This window comes from Chelonoidis abingdonii, chromosome 1, assembly GCF_003597395.2.
Source record: "Chelonoidis abingdonii isolate Lonesome George chromosome 1, CheloAbing_2.0, whole genome shotgun sequence".
Lineage (NCBI taxonomy): Eukaryota > Metazoa > Chordata > Testudines > Testudinidae > Chelonoidis > Chelonoidis abingdonii.
In genome coordinates this window covers 162,871,217-162,895,620 of record NC_133769.1, presented here as the reverse complement: position 1 = coordinate 162,895,620, position 24,404 = coordinate 162,871,217, and the positions used below count along the sequence as shown (strand labels likewise).

Genomic DNA, 24,404 nt, shown 5'->3' with positions numbered 1-24,404 from the left:
ATATCTTTCTTTTCCCACTCCCCGCTCTCTCTCCTCAAGGTGGAATGGGATGTTTTAAATAATCAAAGCATTGGCTTAGAAATAAAAACCTCCTGGAAACTTAAACCTATTAGGGTTGACTCCGCCCTTCCATCTGCTGAAGCAAATGGAACGTTATGATTTGTACTGTGTATCTGATGAAACCTTGCAAAGTCACGCTGCATCATAGAGTTCCATGTTTATCCTATCTATTACTCCAGATCAAATTTGTTCAGTTTAAAAGTAAACCTGTTTTTCTGCCAGCCCTGCCAACATACACTAGGATCTGAGATTCACATTTATTTATTTTCTTTTCACATATTCTCACCCATGTTAAAGATCCTATAGGCAAATATTCTGCCTGCTCAGCTACATCTGTGTACCTGAATTAAGGGCTAATCGAGTTACGCAGATGTAGTAGCTATTAATTACGTTTTGTTTAAGGGGCTAAATTGTGTATTGTGTAATTCAGCCTACACAACTACTGTTGTTGTTGCTAATTCACAGAAAGAAAAGAACTCAGTTTGACACTCAGATCTCAGGGACAGTTTGGCACTTAGGAAAAAGACACATGAGTTTTACTTGTAAGCTTGGCAAATCTGAGCTGAAGTCATTGAGTTACAAGTTTGTACAGCACCTAACACAGTGGGATCCTGGCCCTTGACTTCCAGGTGCCATGGTAATACAATTAAAAATAAATACAGCACCTCACCATGTCACTATCACAATTGCCTCTTCAGGCAGAATTGCACTTTTAGGATCCTGTGGCATTTTGCCTAACGGTAGAAGCTAGGCCCAAATTTTCCCTCCTGCCCATTTTTGTACAGCGTTCATTCATCCATGGAGTGCTGCAGTCTGCCTCAGAAATGGTTACAGTTCAGTGGTGCTGTCTGTGTGTAGTTTGTCACATGTTTAGGATTCTTTGCTGTGATGAAGGATGCCATGTAAGTATTCTAATATATTATGTATCTCTGTATTATCTAGTGAAATAAAATAACACTTTTTTGTGATTGCTATTTCCTGAACTCCTGGATGTATTTAAGCCTGTAATTCACATTTACCTGTTTTATATAAGTATTTTCCTGTATTTAAAACAAGGGACTTGTATAATAGTTCCATATACTTGGCCATTGAAAGGCACCACTGTGGTCTGTAAAACAATACCTATACTGCAGGAGCCAGATGCTGTCATAGATTATCTCAAAAAAGCCTCCCAATTATTTGCTTAAAGAAAAGAAAAACCCATAATTTAAAAATGGGAAGTAAATCATTCACCTGCTCGTTAGGGGCTGTGGTAATGAGACATTTATTTTCCAAGTTTAAAGGTGACAGCATAATTAGTGGCGACTGAAGGAAGAAGCAGCAGGAAGTATAAAGAATGATGTCATAAGCCATGTCAGACAACAGCATTCCAGTGCTAAAATGAAGTCATTAGACTCCCCTGCCATTAAAATGGTGTTATGTCATTTTCTGCCTCTATCCCAGGGAATGAAAATCACGTTTCACTAATGTCTTGCCTGGTTGGCTATCAGCTGTTGGATATAAACTGGTTCTTATAGCTCCCGGGAGCTATAATGGATGTGTAGGTGATAACACAGCAAACGATGTGTGCCATTACATAAAGCATATGTCAGTAACATTCAGTCAGAGATGATGTAGCTTTCTATGGCAGGTATAGGCTTTTAATAGGGTCCTTCCCACTCTTTTAGCGAATAGAAAAGCTGGAAAATTGCAACAAACAGGGGGCTACTCCATAAATATTAACATACACAAGACTGCACAGATGTCAGCTCTGCTAACTGGAATATTTGCTGAACAAAACTGTACTTTGCTGACTAGCCACTGACTTGTTCCAAAGACTTTTCTACTTTTCTTCTCCAGGTAAGTACCAGGATTTCCCTGAAGATGAAAAACAGGCACTTCTCTGTAAAATCCTGATTGGTCTGATTTTCAAATCTGCAACTTCTATTGACTTGAGTGGGGGTTGGGGATGCTCAGCACCTCTGAAAGTCAGGCCAGATGTGACTGCCATTTTACAGAGATACAGTGATCTAGTGGAATAAGCACAGGACTGAGAGCCAGGAACTCCTGGGTGCTGCTCCTTGCTCTGACTCGGGGTGATTCTGGGAAGGTCACTTCATGCCTCTGTACTGATTTCCTCCACTCCTCCCCCAGCCTCTAAAATGAGGATAAATGTTTACCAGCTCTACTTCACAGGGGTATGGGTGAGAATTAATTGTTTAGGGCCTGATCACCTCACTAATGTAAAAAGAACAGGAGTACTTGTGGCATCTTAGAGACTAAGGGTATGGCTACACTTGGAAATGTGCAGCGCTGGGAGTTACAGCTGTGGTTGTACAGCTGTGTAGAAAACAGCGCTGCAGTGTGGCCACATTTGCAGCATTTGCAGCACTGTTAGGAGTGGTGCATTGTGGGCAGCTATCCCAGCGTTCAAGTGGCTGCAGCGTGCTTTTCAAAAGAGGGGGGTGGGGTGGAGTGTGACAGGGAGCGTCGGGGAGACAGAGAGAGCGGATTTTTGGAGCAGACACTGTGAGCTCCCTGCCTTGCAAATTCTGGCCATTTCCCCCACCCCTCTCTCAATCACTCTTAAATGTAAAAAGGCTTCAGACCAGATAAGCAGCTTCTCCGACGGACTCCCTCCCCCCCGCCGTGCTGTTTGTCTCCTCAAGCAAACAGCTGTGAACATTCCAAAGCCTCGGCTCGGCTCGCTCGCTGGAGCAAAGAGCAGCTGTGTTTGGTAGCTCCGGGGAGTACCTTCCGGTTTGTTGTAGACAGGAATTCTGGGATACCTCTTAATACCCTGGAGGCCAATAACAGCGCTGGTGAGTGTCCACACCTGATGAGCAGCGCTGCATCACCAGCGCTGGATTCGCTACACCTGTAGCAGACCAGGAGTACAGCCAGCGCTGCAGCCAGGGAGTTACAGCGCTGGCTGAGCTTTGTAAGTGTGGACACTGAGTAAGTTGCAGCGCTGTAACCCCCTCACCAGTGCTGCAACTTGCAAGTGTAGCCAAGCCCTAACAAATTTATTTCAGCATAAGCATAAGCTTTTGTGGGCTACAGCTCACTTCTTTGGATGCATCCGAAGAAATGAGCTGTAGTCCACGAAAGCTTATGCTGAAATAAATGTGTTATCTCTAAGGTGCCACAAGTACTTCTGTTCTTTTTGCAAATAGACTAACACGGCTGCTACTCTGAAACCTGCTATTAATGTAAGTAGTTCTCATGCACGTAGACTTCTTACATGTGTAAAGGTTTTCAGGACTGAGTCCTTAATGTCTGTATTGCTCTTTGAATTTGTAAATCATTTCTTAAATGCCTTGTATTATTTTATTGCTGCAGAATTTTAATAGCAGCTTTTCAGTTTACTCAAATATGTTTTTACTAGAGATGGGGAAAAAGCAGGAGTGCTTTAGATTTGGAGATTGTAGAGTACCATTTTTATCAGAATTTCTAAAGCAGGGGTTGGCAACCTTTCAGAAGTGGTGTGCCGAGTCTTCGTTTATTCACTCGAATTTAGTGTTTCACATGCCAGTAATACATTTTAACATTTTTAGGTCTCTTTCTATAAGTCTATAATATATAACTAAACTATTGTTGTATGTAAAGTAAATAAAGTTTTTTAAATGTTTAAGAAGCTTCATTTATAATTAAATTAAAATGCAGAGCCCCCCGGACTGGTGGTCAGGACCCAGGCAGTGTGAGTGCTGCTGAAAATCAGCTTGTGTGCTGCCTTTGGCATGCATGCCACAGGTTGCCTACCCCTGTTCTAAAGCTTGTGTGTGCTTCTGGACAACTGATTCTGGTTGGGTATAATCTAATATTCAAATAAAAATGGGCAAAAACAGAGGAGCATTGAACATAGCAGTTATATCTGGGAACTCTGTCCCAAGATTCTCTACTTTTTTATCTTTTTTATTATCTTCCAACAATATAATTACGTTCAATTTCCTGGAGGGAGGAAACGTATAGAAACCTAACACATCACTTAATTAAGGGGATTTCAAAACAGTGAAAAAACTAGTCACAACGACCTTCAAGTCAAAAAAGTAAGGAAGTTAAAATTTCTTAAGACTCAGTATGGGGTTGTGTCCTAACTAAAGCATCACAGAAAGGGTGTAGCCCTCTAAATTAAAAAATTTAGCAAGAAAAAAATTCACTATTGCTCAGTGTCAAGGTTCAGGAAGTTATTTGAACCAAACCAGGTATCTTTCATTAAATGGAAATCCAGTCCTAATTAAGCCAATAGAAAAGAATATATGCTATGGCAGGGGTTCTCAAACTGGGGGTTGAGACCCCTCAGGGGGTCGCAAGGTTATTAGATGGGGGGTCGTGAGCTGTCAGCCCCCACCCCAAACCCCGCTTTGCCTCCAGCATTTATAATGGTGTTATACATTAAAAACAATAGGAGTACCTGTGGCACCTTAGAGACTAACAAATATATTGTAGCATAAGCTTTTGTGGGCTACATCTTATGCTATAATAAATTTGTTAGTCTTTAAGGTGCCACAAGTACTCCTATTCTTTTTGCAGATACAGACTAACATGGCTACTACTCTGAAACCTACGTTAAAAACACTTTTATATATATTTAAGGGGGGTCACACTCAAAAGCTTGCTGTGTGAAAGGGGTCACCAGTATGAAAGCTTGAGACACTGTGCTATGGCAAGTAATATGTTAATATGTACATTGGAAATGAGGAGCGCCAAGAGGGAATTTGAAGAGCCAGTAGCCAAAGCCATAAAAACAAATAACGCAAAATGTCAAGGATACATATAGTTTAAGGAAGAGATAAGAAGGGACAGAACAGAGATATACAGAATAATGAATGGCACAGTGAATGTAAACTCTGTGCTTCTATTTACCCTTTCTCATGATGTAAAAACAAGGGGATGGTCAGTGAAATCAAAGGGAATACATTTAAAGTTAATACATTAAAATGCATAACTATCCTGTGGAACTTATTGCCACAAGATATTAAGTAGACCAAGAGGAGAGCAGAATTAAAGGATTTGATATTTATATGGATAATGGGAGCACCCATAGTAACATTAGACAGGATTAATTTATTGAAGGGATATAGAATGTTATGCTTTGGGGCATGAGCCAACCATTAACTGACAGGGGTTAGGAAAAAACTTCCCCAGGGGCAGATTATTCTATAGTTGTCCGCTGTGGTGTTTCTTGTACCTTCCTGATACTGTTCACTGAGAGACTGCACTCAATCTCATCTGGTATGGCAATCCTCATGCAGGGAGCATGTAGCGTTATAGCCTGTTAACAATTGCTTCCTCTTGCATGTTGTTTACCTGGTATTTTATATTTTCCTAAGCATTTGCGGAGAGTTGAAAGGTAGAGATTTGCTTGGATTGTGTTGAGATACCTCCATTAGTGTACTGATGGTTGGTTGTCATATTACAGCAAGTTATTTTAGCCTGAATTTTTTATTTTTAATTGTTTGTATGATATAATGTTTAAAAAAGGAAGTGAGGTGGGGTAGAGGACCACATGGATGGTATATGGATCCAGAGAGGTCAAATAAATATTGGCTGTGGTTCTTAATAAATAAATATGTATTATTTCCATGGGCATATTTTGTAACATGAAACCTCAGTATATGCTCTTGTTGCTTGTAGCATGTATTGTAATTGCAATTATTTGGAAGCAGTGTTTAGTTATCTTGGAAACAAGAATAATAGTGCTTTAACTACTGACAGCTCAAGGAGCTCTTTGGTAGCAGGAACTAAAAAAGGAGAAATTGATTATTCCTTAGTTGGCCTAGAACATTCACCAAATGGGCTGTCTCTACGAGGGCTGGCTCCAGGCACCAGCTTAGCAAGCAGGTGCTTGGGGCAGCCACTTCAGAGAGGGGCAGCGTGTCCAGCTATTCCATGGGAATTCGGCGAAGGGTCCCTCACTCCCGGTCGGAGCGAAGGACCTCCCGCTGAATTGCTGCAGATCGCAATCACGGCTTTTTAGTTATTTATTTATTTATTTATTTATTGGCTGCTTGGGGTGGCAAAACCCCTGGAGCCAGCCCTGGTCTCTACAAATCTATCTGTTGTATTGCCGTGATGGTGCAGCTAGAATAGCTGTTGCTCTGGCATATGTACTTCGTTGTTGAACTCTGTTCAGAACAGGCTGAAACAGGACTGAGATAAAAATTTTGGTGCTCCGTCTATCGCTGTTAAACTGTGCCAGTGGTAATGCAGCAGTGGGAGATTTTTAAAAATAAATCTAGTGTAGACAAGGCTCTTGCAGGTGAGCCTCGAATCAGATTATCTGGTTTTAGTTGGTAGGAATTTTTTTCTTTAATTTTACGTTCAGAGCTTTGTTTTTCCTTTTCAGGTGTTGCCATAGGGAATAAAATTCCATTAAAAATACTTGAGTTATTGTGTAAGACCAACAGGAAGTTGTTTGTTTGAACATATTTATATCTAAGGCCAGAGGTACAGTACAAATGTCTGCTGGTATAGCTATGTTGATCAGGGACTTGTTGGGATATGATCCCTGACACACACAGTTGTGCTGATAAAAACATTTAGTATAGATGCAGCTGTACTGGGGGGAAAATGCACTTTGTTTAGTGTATCTTATTTCACTGAGGGGGTAGAAGCTGCATCCACACTACAAGCTCTTTGCAGGTAAGAACAGATTTAAAATTTTTATTAAGATGAAGGTCTTTTTTTTAAAAAAAAGAGTGAACGGTACAGAGTTTAAGCATAGAAGTTTCTGGTTATCAAGGAATAACATACAGATTATTAAGGGGTGCGAAGTTCAGTTTAAGATCGGATGGCATAAGGAATACATAGTCTGCAATAACCCCGACTGGGGGTAAAAGGTTAATGGGTCAAAGTACAGACATTGAGATAGGAGGGTATGTTGTTCATCATATAATGTCTGTGTTCAGGTGTGGAGTATGAGTGGATTCAGTGATGAGGATGGATTGACCCTCATTTGCTGAGATTTAATGTTCAGTGAGCTTATGGTTCCGGTTCATATGGTCCAGTGGAAAAAGTCTCTCGGTCCCTTTCTCATAGTCGATGCATGATGTTGCTCTGGCTCACGCCTCCTGGTACTGTTGGTGGCCAGTGATGTGTTCAGTGTAAATGTCTGTGGACCATCGATGGTATCTGAGACCATGAGGAGCTGCATGAGCCATGCGTAGCGTCGACCAATCCCATACTATACCAGCATAGCTATACTGGAAAAGCCTTCCACGTGTAGACTTGGCCTTGGAGATAGGGGTCTCCAGAATGCACTTGAAGTAGAACTTTAAAAGAAGACTTTCATTTTTTTTCCTCTGTTAGCTTTTTACATTTGTGGCTTGATTACAGTAATAACCTTTTAAGTTGCAAAGAAGCATCTGCAAAATAGCTTTCCCTGTTTTTCTTTAAAAAAATAAAATAGTCTGTTCCAGGTGGGCTGCTTATGTCGTTTTGGGAAACCAGAGAACTGCAGCAGATGTATTTGTTTAGAGTCATTTCTCGTATTATTGATCAGTCATTAGAAACGAGTGGGAGCAGAAAATCCTAAAATAGGTTAAAAAAAAGCACTCAGGATTTTCTTGACCTATATCTGAAGAAGATTTGGGGCATTTACATACTTTCTGATACGGTAAGATTTATCTGTCTCTCCAGAAAACTGACTGGGGATTTTTTTGTAACTTGTTTTACCTTGGCCAGAGCTGTTTAGGATATTCTTATATTCTCTATGTAGCTTTAGTACATGATAATTTGCTTTGTCAAGATGTAAAATATTACAGATATTACTAAAAATATCATTGGCAATAAGTTAAGTAAATCCAGGAATCCCAGCAATAAACGAAGTGCTTTTTTTTCTTATTGCAGTCAGACTCGTTGAGCTAGTGCAGTTCAAGACTGGGGGAATGTTCCTACACAAACTAAAAACTTAAGGCATGTCCTCTCGACAAAATTATGACAATCTAAGTTACAGCCGCAGCAGTAATTCATTGAATTGCTTTTGTGTGTCCACACTATACTGCTTGTGTTGGCAGTGCATGTCCTCACCTGGAGAGTTTGTACTGATGGTACTGTCAGTGTGGGGCATTGCGGGATAGCTTCTGAAAGCCAGTAATGGTCAATATAAGCAACACTGTGTCTACTCTGACATTGCATCAACTGAACTTCATCAGCATTGACTCTACATTTTGTGGAGGTGGAGTTAAGACAGTGTAACAGAGCAGTTATGTTGGCAGTTCCAAAATTTTAGTGTAGACACTTCTGTAGTTAGCTCAGTGTAAAATGCCTTGAGTCGACATAACTCTGTAGTGTAGATGTAGACCAGGCCTTAAAGTTAAGATTGCTAGACTGCCGCATATCCCACCAATGCAAATCCTAAAAAAAGAGAGCGAGAAAATAAACTAGTAGTTAAGTCATTCAGTGCCTAATTTACAGTATCAATTTCCCATCTCATCCTCGGCTTCTTCCTCCGTCCATCCCCCACAGCCCCCATATCTCCACACTCATTCTGAACACAGACAGCCGACTTGGAATTCAGCCATGTTGTAGTTTTGTTTTGATGATTGATATCAGGTTTTTCATTGGTGTGTGTACGTACAGTGGAAAACACGAACACGGGATCGTGCATTCACATTTTTTCTATGTTGACAGTAAGTTCTAAATTTAGCAGCAATTTTTATGTAGAAACTACAGAGCAAAAATTTGTATTATCTAAATAGGTTAGAAACTGGAGAAATGTCCAGTGAGAGATAATATATTTAGAGATGGTATTAGGAAATAAAACGGATGAAGGTCCTGTTTCAGCAAGGTATGTAAACACATGCCTAACTTTAAACATGAGTTATCTCATTGATTTCTGTGGGACTACTTGTGTGTGTAAGTACCTTGCCGAACTGGAGCCTAAGTGAAAAGCATGGGAGATTATGGTTGATATAAATACAAAACCTTATTTAGCAACATTCTTAAAGGAAAACTTCATTGGTCCATTATGCCACCTGGGATTGCTAAATAAAAAAATCACAAATTTATATTTGTAAAATTTTAATTTTCAGCATGTCTCCATTTTCAGAGTATCTTTGTAATTGTGAATGTTCCTGATGTCCCTCTCTAAAGCCAGTATTTCACTGACATTTCCCAGCAACCACTGGGGATTGGTGCTGAGTTCAAGCTGCAGGGTGGGAGACTACCTGGTCCAATCCTGTGGTCAAGCTACAGATGGGAGTGTTGGGGACTCTAGTACTCATAGAATCATAGAATATCAGGGTTGGAAGGGACCTCAGGAGATCATCTAGTCCAACCCCATGCTCAAGGCAGGACCAATCCCCAAACAGATTGTTGTCCCAGATCCCTAAATGGCCCCCTCAATGATTGAACTCACAACCCTGGGTTTAGGATGCCAATGCTCAAACCACTGAGCTATCCCCACCCCCAGCTCATCTTAATTTTATTTATCTGCCCTTGTATCTATCTATACATGTATTATGTTTAAAACAAAATCCAAGATAATTTTGAGGGTCACAGCAGATGGAGAAAATTCAGGGGGGAAAGTGCAGTTTAAACAGTTTTTCTTATTTACACAGCCTAAGTGGATGAGCTGGTGAAGGGAAATTAATCTGAATGGGACAGATGAATTTATAAATAATATTACCTAATATTTGCACACGTGTGGGATAGGAAGAAACATGAGTCAGCCAAAACAGATACTCAGAAAGGAATGTAGTTTAGTTCTGAAGTAAATTATCATCTTGGGCTGAACTGGAACATGAGGCAATGTCAAGTCAGTAGATTTTAGACTGCCGAAGCTTGAGAGTTCTATCTACAGGGCTTACAGTTAAACTGTGGATACAGACGCCTTGAGATATGTCAGATGGACTGAGCCAACATCAAGAAGCAGATATTTTGGGCTTTGAGGACAAAAAAGATTCTTTTCTGCTATGCAATGTAGGTAATATTTCAATAATAATGGCATTCATCTATTCAAGTTAGTTTAGACTTTTGTTTCATGTTGTCGCTTTGTTCTAGATTTCTGTGTAATTGCCAATAAAAGGTAATCTTAACTGGGCCTTGTTGCTGTTAGTTCAGGCATTTACTGATTTTCCTGAGACACAAAATGCGATCTGATCTTGGTGGAAATGGTAGTAGGTAACAGCTTGAATACATGGTCGCAAGCACAGCAGGGAATAGTGGTGAATAGTGCCACAGACAAGCTGGAGAAGGCCAGTGAAGACACAGGTAGAGCTGAATGACTTGAAAGGTGAGAGGTATATAATTTGTTTTTGTTTAATATAGTCACATAATAAATGTACATATTCTTTTTTTTATGAGAGTTTCTGTTAAATGTGTTTGGAACAGTTATGTAATTAACATGACTAGAGCTAGTCAAAACTTAGACTTTCTAGTTTGCTGGAAATTTCAACAATTTGAAATTTCTTCGTTCACAAATATTTTTGAAATTTCCTGTGAATCAGAAATTTGGGCAAATGTAGTTTCAGGTTTCCACATTTTTGTTTTGAATTGTGTAATTTCAGAATTTGTTCCAGATTATTGTTTTGTACCCATGTTGGTCCCAAGATATGAGATACAAGGTAGGTGAGCTAATATCTTTTATTGGGCCAACTTCTGCAGTTGTTACCCTACATAGAGAAAGATGACAGAAATTGGTCCAGTGAAAGATATTAGCTCACTTAGCTCGTCTCTCACTTTATTATCTGATTTTTCATTTTTATATTTTATTGTGTATCAGTAGTAACATAATACACAGTGCTTTGTGTCAGTATCAAATTTTCCTTAAACCAGAAATAGGAGACAATTTGATTTAGAAGATAAGATTTTTAAATCAGTACTAAGTAGAAGCTGCCCTTAATGATTTAAAAATAGATAAAAACCAGACTGTTTCAACTATTCTGTCATATGATGACATGAGTGATGGTACATATTATGCAGTACTACTGCTGATACCATGAAATAATGTATCGTGATAAATGTAATACAGAAATGAACAAACATGAAGTATAATGCAAAACAGAATTAAAGTTTTTTGAAACTGAACATTTTTTGTTTCAAACTTTTTTTTTTCATGGGCATTTTGGTCAAAGTTGACACGTTTTTCAAAAAGCTTCAATTTGAACAGAAATGGGATTTTCTATCAAGAATGTTTTGATGAAAACTTTCTGACCAGCTGTACATAGAACTTGATAGTTCTGATGTTCTTAATGAGACAGTCGAGCATTTACCCTCTCCCTCAGTGGTGTATATTTGATCCAGGATACTGCTGAGCGATAGTTGTTGCCCCGTAATGGTTGGACAGTGGCCTCAGTCAGATTCCTGGGAGGCACTCGGATACCGCTGTGATGGATGCAGTAAAGACTCTGAATAGAGCTGTAAATACATGCCTGCAGGACCAGTCAGTTTTCTCTTTGTTCTCTGTGAATGAAAATCTTGGAATCTCTTCCCTGTCACTTCTCAATGATTCCCTTAATTCTTGTGATGTTCTAGGAGGACGTATTTCGGAAGACCTTAACATATGGTTTTCTGTGGTTCAGGAGAAGTCTTCCCCCATCATTTTTTGAATATACTAGATCTGCACCAACCTATAATTTCACTAGCCAGAATTTCAAAATGGCTTTCAGGCTTAGCTAGAGCTTATTGCCATAGGGCATGGAGACTGTTAACAACTTTAATAGTCTTTGTGTATGTGTGCGTGTGTGCATGGGGGAGGGAGGGGGAGTGGAAATCATGCATAGAAATGATCTCATGTCCATTTATATGGAGCCCATCTCTGAAGAAACTGAACAGATTTTACATGGCTTGAATATGATCATTGTTCCAAAGACTAGCTGAAGAGGTAGTTTGCTTCCCTATGGCCTACATCAGGGGTTGGCAACCTTTCAGAAGTGGTGTGCCGAGTCTTCATTTATTCACTCTAATTTAAGGTTTCACGTGCCAGTAATACATTTTAACATTTTAGAAGGTCTCTTTCTATAAGTCTATAATATATAACTAAACTATTGTTGTATGTAAAGTAAATAAGATTTTTTTAAATGTTTAAGAAGCTTCATTTAAAATTAAATTAAAATGCAGAGCCTCCTCAGACCGGTGGCCAGGACCTGGGCAGTGTGAGTGCCACTGAAAATCAGCTTATGTGCCACCTTCGGCACGGGTGCCATAGGTTGCCTACCCCGGCCTACATCTTTAAGGCCAAGGATGGAGAGGGACCTTGTCAATCAGTTAAGAGCTTAGAATTTCACAGTTCGGTTATTTGAAACCTAGGCAAAGAGATGCATCTCACAGTTCTTAATACGTATGGTCAGGCTTATGCTTGAATATATTTCCATCAGTGAATTCCAGAGGAGCAGACCTGGAGTTGAGAATGCCCTCTACCTCTCTCAAGCTTCACTCTTCTCCAGTATTCTCAGCTAGCAGAGGTCAGATGGTATATAGGAGATGACCTTTAAGGAAATCTGGGCCTAGGCCATTTACAAGCACTTAGAATTTCCACCAAAAATCATTTGGCAGTTAGTGTGGAGAGCTGAGCGCAGGCGTAACATACCCTTGGTGGCCCACCCTGATCAGAAGACAGGAGACTATAATATGCTCTAGCCAGGTTGGTTTCCATAGTTAGACAGAGAGAGATGTCATAGGGCAGAGGTCCCCAAAATTTGGGGCGTGCCTCCATAGGGGGTTGTGGAGGAACATTTTGAGAGGCACAGCTGGGACCCCAGCCAGCCCCCATGTAGGGAGCACCATCCAGCTCCGCTCCTGGCCCTGGCACTGGCTACTGGCCCCGGCTGCCAGCCCTATGCCCTGAGCCCCACTACCCGTCCTGCGCCCAGGGCCCTGGCTGCCAGCCTTAGCCTCCAACTGAGACTCAGCTCCCATCCCCGCCCAGAGCAACAGACCTGCTCCTGGCTGGAGAGGGTGTGGCAGGCAGGCGTAAGGGGGGAACATGAGGTAAAAAGTTTGAGGACCACTGTCATACGGCATGGAGCCTGCACCCCTAACTTCCTTGTAAGTGGTCTCTATACTATAAGTCAAGGTTGTGACAGGTTGACAAAGCAGGATGGGGAAGCACGTACCACTGCTGTCTGGGTAGAAACTGACTTCAGTGCTTTCAGTCAGGCATGTTTACCGAGTACCAAACCATCTGTAAAAGCAAAGACCAGTATCTTGGTACACTTGACTAGTGGTGGCTTTGTGTTAACAAGAGTGAATAATTGTTCCTATAAATTCCAGAGAGGAGGAGTAAATGCTATTAACATATATTAATAGCACATGGTGCAAACAGGAAGTATTAGCTGCTTTTTTATTTGCACTTACCTCCATCCTTTTTCCATGTTAGGGTGACCAGCTGTCCCGATTTTATAGAGACAGTTCTGATTTTTGGGTCTTTTTCTTATGTAGGCTCCTATTACCTCCCACCCCCGTCCCGATCTTTCACACTTGCTGTCTGGTCACTGTTATATCCTTGGGGGCAGCTGGTTTAGGAAGAAATCACTTGAGGCAGAGAGCAGACAGCTAACAAAACTACCATTTATTTACAGACACAGAGCTCACTTAATCGGCCGAAACTGGCTGGGCTATCCCCTAATAATCTAACTCAGTTGCCATAAGAACAAAAACCATGACAACCAAATACACAACAGTCACCCTATTCATGTGTACAGTTTGTTCTGGAATTTGTAGCTCTGGGCTGTCAGTGTCTTGTCCAGTGTCTGTGCTGGAGTGTATTCTGTGGGCAATATGCTTGTTAACCATCTCTGCTGTAGCTGGAAGACTGTGTTAGTCTGTGAATGAACTTCTCATGATATCATCAAGAAATAATAGTGGGATAGCACAGCATCATATGCAGCACTAATTTTAATTTATTTAATAGTATACAAACACAGAATAAGACACATTCACTGTCCCAGAGAGTTTCCAATCTAAGGGGCCTAATTCTTTATTATCTTAGTAATTAATGCTGGGGGGAAAAAAAAAGTTTGGATGAAACTTTTTTCACCAAAAAGTGCAGATTTGGGTTGACCAAACAGTTTGCAAATTCATGTTGATCTCAATAAATTGGTTTGGCTGAAATGAAAATAAAAAAGGAAATATCAAGACAAAACATCTCAGTTTTGGGGGGCTAGATTCACAAAGATATTTTGTCATCAGAAGAAGGTGGAGGTGGTTCTCCCTCCCCCTTATACTTAATAGTACAGTGGTCGGGTCACTCACCTGCGATGTGAGAGATGCAGGTCTGAATCTCCACTCTGCAGGAGGGACTGGAAGCAAGAGTGTCTCTCCCCCACCCCGGTGAATGTCCTAACCACCTGGCTACTCTAGGGTAGGAGTCTCAATCTCTTCCCTTGAAACTGTTCCACTTTGTATAAATAAATTGTCTTTAGAGCAGGGACTGGAACCCAGGTGTCCTCCCTCCCAGGCGAGTGCCCTAACTACTGGGATATAGAGTCAGTCTCACTCTGTCTCTGGTCCAGTGACTATTCAAGTATGCTATACAAGGTGATTATGTGGGGGTCACGAGCCCAGATCTGTGCAGGCACTGTCAGCCCTGAGCTTCTGTTAAATTAAAATTACCCCCCCCCATTTTTAATTTACAAGGGGGGGTCACACTCAGAGACTTGCTGTGGGAAAAGGGTTGCCAATACAAAAAGTTTTAGAACCACTGCAGTATAGCCTAGTGGCTTGGGCATTCCTTGGGACGGGGTATACCTTGGCTCCAGTCTCTGCTCCAGATTGGGGATATGAACCTGGGTCTCCCACTTACCAGGTGAGTGCCATGATGACTGGGCTATGATTGGGGACATGGGTACCCCCTCTTCCATGGTTTTTGTTAATCTAGTCCTTCGTTTCCTGTGCTTTTACTAAAAATAGCCAAAGCATTTCCGTTGAGCCAAAATTTTTTCCAACTTTTTTTTGTTTTGCTGAAAATTTTAAAACATGTTGGTTTTTGTTTGATCCAAACCAATTTTTTAATTTTATCAAAACTGCCAGCAAACTGAAAAAATCAGTAATTCACACAACTCTAATACCCAGGGTAATACAAATTTTCAACAGTAATCCTGTTAGTTTCAATCCAACTACTTGCTGTAGTTAGCCCTACCTTTGATAGGTCCCAAAACCAGACCTAGGGTATGGCTACACTTGGAAATGTGCAGCGCTGGGAGTTACAGCTGTGGTCGTACAGCTGTGTAGAAACAGCACTGCAGTGTGGCCACACTCACAGCTACCAGCACTGCAGTGTGGCCACATTTGCAGCATTTGCAGCGCGTGGGAGTGGTGCAATTGTGGCAGCTCGCCATTCAAAGTGCTGCAACGTGCTTCAAAAGAGGGAGTGGGGTGGAGTGTGACAGGAGGCGTAGGGAGAGCAGAGCGGATTTTTGGAGCAGATGCTGTGACAAGCTACCTACCTTGCAAGTTCAAAGCGGGGGGGTGGGGTGGAGTGTGACAGGGAGCGTCGGGGAGACAGAGCGGATTTGTGGAGCAGACACTGTGACAGCTCCTGCCTTGCAAGTTCAAAAGCCAGTGGGCGGGGTGGAGTGTGACAGGAGCGTCGGGGAGGACAGAGAGGATTTTTGGAGCAGACACTGTGAGCTCCCTGCCTTGCAAATTCTGGCCATTTCCCCCACCCTCTCTCATCAACTCTTAAATGTAAAAAGGCTTCGAGACCAGATAAGCAGCTTCTCCGAGGGACTCCCTCCCCTCCGCCGTGCTGTTTGTCTCCTCAAGCAAACAGCTGTGAACATTTCCAAAGCCTGCGGCTCGGCTCGCTCGCTTGGACCAAAGAGCAGCTGGTGTTTGGTAGCTCCGGGGAGTACCCTTCCGGTTTGTTGTAGACAGGATTTCTGGGATACCTCTTAATACCCTGGAGGCCAATAACAAGCGCTGGTGAGTGTCCACACCTGGATGAGCAGCGCTGCTCACCAGCCGCTGATTCGCTACCACCCGTAGCAGGACCAGGAGTACAGCCAGCGCTGCAGCCAGGGAGTTGCAGCGCTGGCTGAGTTTTGTAAGTGTGGACACTGAGTAAGTTGCAGCGCTGTAACCCCCTCACCAGCGCTGCAACTTGCAAGTGTAGCCAAGCCCCTAAAGTAGCCTTCAGGTAAGGGTAAAGGTAAGGCAAATCCCAGTATTTACTAGCTATTGGTAAGCATGTGGTGACCTTATGGTTACTGATCAGCCAATGAGAGCTGATTTGATGGCCCAACTCTGTTTGTCTCTTGTGCCTGAGCAGTTCTTCAGTATCCTGTTGGTGCAGAGCTGTGGTGTTGATGTTTCTTTGAATTGCCCCCACATTCATTAATGCTATTACTCCAAGCAATTCAAACTTCCTCAGACATTTCCATTTCTGCACTCCTCCTTGCCTTTAAAGTAACAGAAATTGGCAGGGTTTCTAGTTCCTTATTAAAAGAGCCTGTGTAAAGAAGATTTGGGGTTAGCTGGGAATCCCAAAAGAATCTGGCTCATATCCTATCTAACTGCCTGGGTATCCTTTCAAGAAGTGAGGCTACGCAGGGTAATACAGAAGTGGGTTTTCCTCAATCAACAAAGCACTGTATAGTTACTGATTCAGAGCTATGGAGATTCTTTTTCTTCCAGCAGTTTTGCAGCCCATTTGGGTCTTTTAATTTTGTTCTTTCATTTAAAATTTGAATATGAATCTAAAATGTTCATATACTAACTTGACGCTGCTTCCTGGTAACTCTGTTATTAACCAGTTTCTGGGCTAATAAATCCTCAAACTTTTTTTGCCTTGGAGTTAATTCACTTTGAACATTTGAGTCTGGGAATTCAGCCAGCCCAGGAGGAGGAGGAGATGATGATGATGATCTCATGAACAGGAAGCACCCTCACGTTGCAATTATAATACCTGTGCTCTTGGAGTGTAGCCTAGAGTCTCGTGGCATACCTGAGTCGTGCTGGCATCCTGGTGTTGCCAGTTCTGTTCGCTGAGATCATTTTCACGTGCCTGATGTCTTCCTAAAAGGAAGACACAACCAGTGAATATTCACTGTAGTGTTATTGTAGGTCTCTGTCTCCAACACTAACCTTGTATGCTAGTAACACCCTAAGACTCCATGTTATGTATGCACGCTATGTATTCCAGTCAGGTAATGGTTACCTTGTTCATCTGGAAAAACGAGTTCCTGGGACTTATTTAGGTATTTGACACGCACATATTGGCCAACTATATTGTCACTACCAAGTTATATGTAAGTAGGCAATAGGATAACAGTAAAATGAAATTATGGTCAATTGTCTGTAACTGTGGCCCCTTTTTATACAACATATCTGCTCCTTTCACACATTCAGAGTCACATCTATTGATTTCAGTGATTAAAATAAAATTTTCATACTATTCCTCTTTGTTAACCCTCCAGAACTATACAGCTCTGGGAGAGGGAGCTGTGTTCTTTTCTGGCTTGTGTCTTATTAGGAATATTTTAGGGTAAGTTCCAGAAAAGGGCTTGATCACCACCCTGGTGTGCCCAAATGCCCAGGTGAATGAAGTGGATGTAACATGCAGAGCTTAAAAATTCTGCATGCTTCTCCTCATGGCGATTAAAACCTTTGTATGTACGTATGCATTTGTTTGCTTATATATGTTGTGGTAGCCTAGAGGCCATACTAATGAATCGGGGCCCAATTGTGCTAGTCAGCATACAAATGCATGAAAAAACAGGCCCTGTTCTGAAGAGTTTATAATCTAAATGTAAGAGAAGAGAATGGATGAGAGGGAGCATGAGACAACAATGAAGACAATATTTAAGATCTGCAGATGAGATCTGCTGGGGTTGGAACCTCCACATACTGTATTGGTGAGTGGGGGAGGAGCATGCATTTTCTCTTTACCTAACTGGGAACTGACCTTTCCAGGCAAGACAAATGTCTCCCTGGTGGTGGTGGATCCCTTCTCCTACCTGGGATTGGACATCCCGGTTTGGATGGACTTGATTATAAACTAGCCCATTCTGCCACTAAAAATGGACTTGGTTTGGCTCCCAAAATCAACTGATACAGGAGTGTTTTGTATGAGGATGGGGAGGAAGCATGGCACATACAAGTATATACCCTCCTTAGACTGCGCATTGAAAGAGAGGTGTGTGCGTTCCCACCTCCACTGAAGCCTGAAGAGTACGCCATCTTTGAAAACAGGCAAAAACTGGGATTGGCAGAATACTGCAAGGTCTGTTGGGTCTCATCAGAGCATACAGAGGGGAACTGTAGGGACTACTTTTCATGGAGCAGGGATTTCCAAAGTGGTCAGGGTTTGCCAGGGATCTGTGTGCATAACAGCAGAGGTCTGCAAGAAAAGTAACGCGGACGGCATGTTCATTGTGTGGTTTTCACTGGCTTCTAAACTTGTGTGTTAACCAGTTGTGTTTTAACTGAACAAAGTGTTCCTGAGTTCAAAGTACTTTCCAAGTTTGAAGTTCTACGTCCAAATTGGTTTTGAGTATTCAAAGCACAACAGTATCTGAATTTTTTTTTTTTTTTTTTTTTTTTAATGCCAGAGAACATTTTTCTGGAACATTTTTTTTTTTTTAAATGAACTTACACTTCTGAGCTGAGAATAATAGTTTGCAGGGTGAGAGAGAGAATACTCCTAAATCCAGGTTTGCATGAATGCCATCTCAGCTGTAACTGAAGCATCACTACCATGTTTCCAGCAGGGATAAGTACTTTTATGGTTATAAAGTGCATTTCCTCCTACATCTGGAGGATGAGGTACTTAATCATGGTCTCTCCTGTATGAATAGGAAGGAGCTGAGGGAAGGCAATTAAATCCTGAACTACCATTTGTGTTAATGAATATAATTGTGTGCATAAATCCCACTTGCACTGAGTGGAGAATAAAACTCATTGTGGTTTACTATACAGCTGGTCAGAGATACTTTGATGAAACCTTATTCCATGAGACTATGCAGTTCCATCAAAATTAAAACATTTTGTGAAATTGGGTAGATTTTGTTGGAATTTTGTTTAGGTAAAAAATGGTGGGGGGGAGTTCAGATAATTTTGAAGTGTCCCACTTCTGCATTTTTAGAATGGAACATTGAGATTTTTCATTTTGAAACAACTTTTTTGTTTCTAAGTTTTAAAATTATAATACAAAATAAAAGAGGTTAAAATCAAAATGAAATGTTTTGATTTTGTGAAAATGAAATTTATTAAATGACCTGAAACATACGTTATATATAATATATATATAAAATAAAAAATATTTTTTTGAATTTTTCTTTATGGAGAGTTTTTTGAAATTTTTGGTTTTCATTTTAATTTGGAACAAGCCAAATTTCAAAATCCTCTGCGAATCAGAGGATCCCCCACATAGCTCTAGTAAAATAGCTTGTTTTACTCCTGCGGGAATTCTGCATCAAAAAGTTAAAAGTGCTGCACACAGTGTTTTAAAATTCTGGATATTTTATTTGTCAAAAGAACACAATATAATCATGACACTTTCAATCATTTGGCAATTTATTTCAAAATACCTGTCAGCAAAGTATGTTTGTAACAATACAGAAAACAAAAAAAAAATTTAGGAAATGTTTTTAACAAAGACATTACTTAATAGGCATATTAATTCATTTAAACTTTTGAGTAATAATTCATTTAAACTGCAATGCAGAAACATATTTCCTGCACCTGTCAGAAGCAGGGCAGAGGCTTGCGGGGGGTGGGAGGGTCAGGGGTAACAGAGGAGCTGAGGGAGAGGGAAGTAAATTGCTTGGAAGGAGTCTTGGCATGAACCTGGAGAGTTGCTGGGTGTGGGTGGGAGAAGTATGAAATGAGATTTTGGGGGGGAGGAGTGAGGGATTATTAGGGAGTTGGGGAGCCTTCCCCATGCAGAGCCTGGCTGACTCCAGCCTCTCCCTTCAGTCAGGCACATCTGCCCCCATCCCCATGTGTCCCTGTATCCCTCACTTGGACACCACCATCCCCCTCTGCCCCTGCCCCAATCTGTCCTCCCTCTAGCCCGTCTGAATGCCAGTCTTTGTGACTTCCCTAGCAGCCCCATGTGCCCATCTCTCTCTGCCCCCCCGCCCCCTTATATCCCGTGCCTCATCAACTGGCCCTGCAGGCAGGGTGCTGTGAGGAGCACAGCTTCTCCTCCTCCCTATTGGCTGCTGGCTGCTATGGATAGTGAGCTGGAGGCCCTCTGTTCTGGGTGCCACATTGGCCCCTGGTGGGCAAAAGCTACAACTGCAGCACCTCTCTGATGTATTTTCTGTGGAGAAAAAAAAATCTGCAGGAGACATGAATTCTGTGCATGTGCAGTGGTGCAGAATTCCTGCAGGACTAACATTGTTTTTAACAACATGTACCTAGTCTTTTAAGCAACAGAATTATATTACTCTGGTAATCTGCACTATAAATGTGACTGTTCAAGAAATGTGCTTCAATATGATAGTCCCTGACCTGGTTATAACATAGTTTGATCTTGCCTATGTTGTTGCAACCATATTAAGAAACTGTGGTCTAGGCTCTAGTGAAGACCAGGGAGTTGGTGAGATCTGTGTGGTGGGAGAAGCTGAGTGTGTGCAAAGAATTTACTTCTAAAAATAAGAGTGCCAATCTAATGGAGACAGAAGATTAAATAAGTTTGGTGATGTGCTGTGCCTGTTTGTGAACTATTTGACTACAATATTCCAGTACCACCTTCAGCTTCTTTTCAGAAAAGTATAATATGCTGCAGGTCAGGCATGAAGTGCCTTGGTCAAGGCCCAGGACTGAGATAGCTTGGGTTACTGTTGGTCAGGAAGGAGGCAGATCAGCATAGAGCGGCATGTGGGAAATCCAGGACTGGGCTACTATAAGGGTGCTATGCTCAACATGGAAGTGAGTTGGCAGGGCAGTGTAAGGGGCAGCTTGCATAGCATCTGATTGTACCACACCTGGCTTTTAAAACTAGGGTGACCACATGTCCCGATTTTATAGGGACGGTTCCGATTTTGGAGGGCCTTTTTTTATATAGGCTTCTATTACCTCCACCCCCATCCTGATTTTTTACACTTGCTATCTGGTCACCCTTTTTAAAACTAATGTTAGAGGGACAATGTGTGAGTAAGGTAATATCCTCTATTGGACCAACATCTATTGGGGAGAGAGAGAAGCTCTTCCTGAAGAAGAGCTCTGTGTAGCTCCAAAGTTTGTCTCTTTTCACCAATAGGATTTGGTCCAATAGAAGCTATTACATCACCCACCTTGTCTCTCTAATAGCCTGGCTACAACTACACTTCAAAATAAAAAACAAATGTCAGTGTCTCTTGAATGCCATATCCACTCAATTTCATTGTGTTGTTGGTTTTTTGTTTTTTAAATTATAAATGGACATCCAGTAGCTGAGAAATGGTGCCAGAATATTTGATCTGAGAAAGTATTTTTATAAATGGACATTCACTTTTCAGACATGGTTTGGATTTATATGGATATGTGTTGGGCTGTGTTGCCTCCAATGTGTGCGCCTGCACGGCCGCACAGGAGCCCATCAAGGGCTGCTCACTTAATTAGCAGAGCCATGCAGGCGTGCACACTGCACAGAGAGGTGCAGCCACAAGTGGACCTGGAAGATGGCAGTGGGGTGAGGTGCAGGATGGTGATGGGGAAGCTTGGGGCATGCAGAGCTGCAGCAGGGAGAGATGCAGGGAGAGATGCACCAGTCCCGGATCTGGGGGTGTCCCTTCAAATCCCCAAACCTGGTGCTGCTCATAACAAAATTCATTCTGCCCATGGATAGAAAAAATTAGAGGGAACATTGGTAGTGTTTCTTCACAAAATCTTCTCCACAGACATTTGCTATTTGGATTACTGTACTTATAGCATCTGTGGTAGCCACTAGTCCTTACACTTTCATTAATGGTTTGGGACTCTTGGGGTATGTCTACACTACATACTTACGACACCATGTGGAGTACATGCACTAAACGCCCCCTAGCATCGGTATAAATAGCAGTGTAGATGGTGGGGCACTGCTCAGGTGAGTAACATGCCAGAACCTTAGGGTGTGAACCCTACATGGCTCTCTACATACCCAGGCAATGCATCCCCCATCTACACTATTGTTTTTAGCAGTGTAGTGTTATGCTGTCTCCCCTCTACCAGAGCTTTTCCCCGCTGCAGGGAAAGACTCCATTGGGGAAATGCTCTGACAGCTTTCTACAGCAGGGAAAGGCTCCAGCAGCGGTTAAGCAGTGAGACCTCATCTCTGTGTTTCAGCTGGAATATTTAGTGTATGAGCATTCATCTTGTGTTTTCTATTTTAATGTCCCTTCTCTAGAGATTTTCTATGTTGTGCTTCTAAAGCAGAAATGATGTTGCTGGAATGAAACATTTTGTCATCCTACTGGAGAACATCTCACCTGACCCCAGGTCTGACTGAAGGAGTAAACTATTTCTCTCTCCATTCTGTCAGCACAGATAATCTGAAAACATTTTAAAATCTGTTTCTCCTTCAGCCTCTACAAATAGGAGGGGGGGCTGGGCCAGAGAAGGGGACATAATGACACTAGAACACAGACCTGTGCCTGCCAGTGGCCAGCTGGAAGAGCGTCCAGTGCTTAGGAGACTCTCCTCTCCAGAGCAGCTCAGGGTGAATGAAAAGGATCTGAAAATGAATGTAAGTAAGACCAAGTCCTGGCTTTTTAAACTTTTTCCTACAGTAGCTATGAATATGCTTGCATTGCCTTCATTGCCTGCAAATTTTTGGGAAACAGACTTCTGCAGATCCTACAGCAACTGGGATGCCTCTTCCAGCATTATATTTATTTTCCTTCTTCTTATTGGTTAAGAAGTGCCTCATGTGACTTGTTAAATGGAGCATGGTTGTTTGGAAAATCTAGTAATAGGTGACTACAGATGCTCAGATGGCACCTTATTTCCAAAAAACAAAATGGTTGACAGCATGCACACACACCCTGTCCAGGAGGGTTTAAACCACTAAACTATACATGCTAGAGGAAAAAAACCAGTCTGGTGCATGGTTTGGAACAGGACAAAATTAATCTACAAGTTACCTGTATGAACATGTAGCCCATGTTGACAGTGATTGAAAGTTGTTACCATCATGCAGCTTTTTGGCTTATGTGAAACAAGCCTGTGGCCTCCATCTACCTCCTCTTGGTTAAACAACATTTCCCAAAGTTAGACATTTTTAAATCGGCAGGGTCAAATAAACTCACATCCACAAGTTTTAAAAGAGATGGCTGAGGAGCTGTCTGAATAGTTAATATTGATTTTTAATACTACTTGAAAATTGAAGAAGTTCCAGAGGGCTGGAAGAAAGTTAATGTTCCACCAATATTTTGCAAAGGGTAAATGGGATGACCAAATAATTTTAGGCCTGTCAGCTTGACATCAATCCCAGGCAAAATAATGGAATGGCTGATCTAGAAATGGATTACGAAAGAAGTAAAGGAAGGTGATGTAATTAATGCTGATCAACATGGGTTTATGAAAAATAGATTTTGTTAAACTAAATTGATTATTTTTTCAATGAAATTACAAATGGATTGATAAAGGCAATGTTGATGTGATATACTTAGGTATACTTCTGTAAAGCCTTGTACTGCATGACATGTTAAGGAATTAGAACAATACCAAATCAACCAAGGCATACGTTAAATGGATTAAAAATTACTAAATGATAGATCTCAAAACGTAATTGTAAATGGGGAAACATCAGTGAGTGAGTGTGTTTCTAGTGGGATCCTGCTAGGATCGGTTCTTCACCTTACTTTGTTTAACTTTTTTTTTTAATCTGTCTCCTGGAAGAAAACACAAAATAATTACTAATAAAATGTGTGGATGACACAAAATAGGGAAGTGGTAAATAATGAAGAGTACAGATCACAGGTATGGAGCGATCTGGATCATTTTGTTAAACTTGGCGCAAACAAGTAATATGTTCCTATATAACCAAATGTAAGGTCGTACATATAGGAACCAAGAATGTAGGACATACTTACAGGATGAGGGGACTTTATCCTAGGAAGCTATGACTCTGGAAAAGACTTAGAGATAGATATCTGATCCTAAGGCGGCTGAAGTAAGAGAAGTTTGAACAGGAAGAAATTCATTACTGAAATCCATGCTGATTCTAGCTAAGTTTCAATATATATATTTGACAGAGCTAGTGTTGCTTTTGGAACCTTGATTCTGAATTTTCTGATTGATGCAGTTTTAAATAGGACAATCTGGAAAGCCTGTGGGTTGGCTGGGTGCTTCCTAAAGATACCATGTACTGAAGTAACTGTCTCTTCTGTAATACTTTTTAGTTCAGTGAATGCTGGATAGGCTTTGCTTAATTCCGCTGATATTTTTTCACAAATTGCATGGCATACATAAGGGCATTTGTATAATGGGCAACAAAATTTCATAGATTAGTC

The 24,404-nt window shown here is 41.4% G+C and overlaps 1 protein-coding gene across 7 annotated transcripts in view; it reads left to right on the top strand.

Moving 5' to 3' along the window:
- The window catches only part of GRAMD1C (GRAM domain containing 1C), an 86,237-nt gene that overhangs the window by 5,666 nt on the left and 56,167 nt on the right, over positions 1-24,404 (top strand). For 2 of the 7 annotated variants that reach the window (XM_075072144.1, XM_075072147.1), the window contains exons 1-2: positions 9,907-9,963; positions 22,476-22,636. The exons of 3 other annotated variants lie outside the window; for them this stretch is intronic. In XM_075072144.1, coding sequence (XP_074928245.1) covers positions 9,957-9,963; positions 22,476-22,636 — 168 coding nt within the window. In that variant the 5' untranslated portion in view covers positions 9,907-9,956. Of the gene's footprint in view, positions 1-9,823; positions 9,964-22,300; positions 22,390-22,475; positions 22,637-24,404 lie in introns of those variants that run through there. 2 more of the 7 variants (XM_075072158.1, XM_075072160.1) reach the window with 2 other exon arrangements.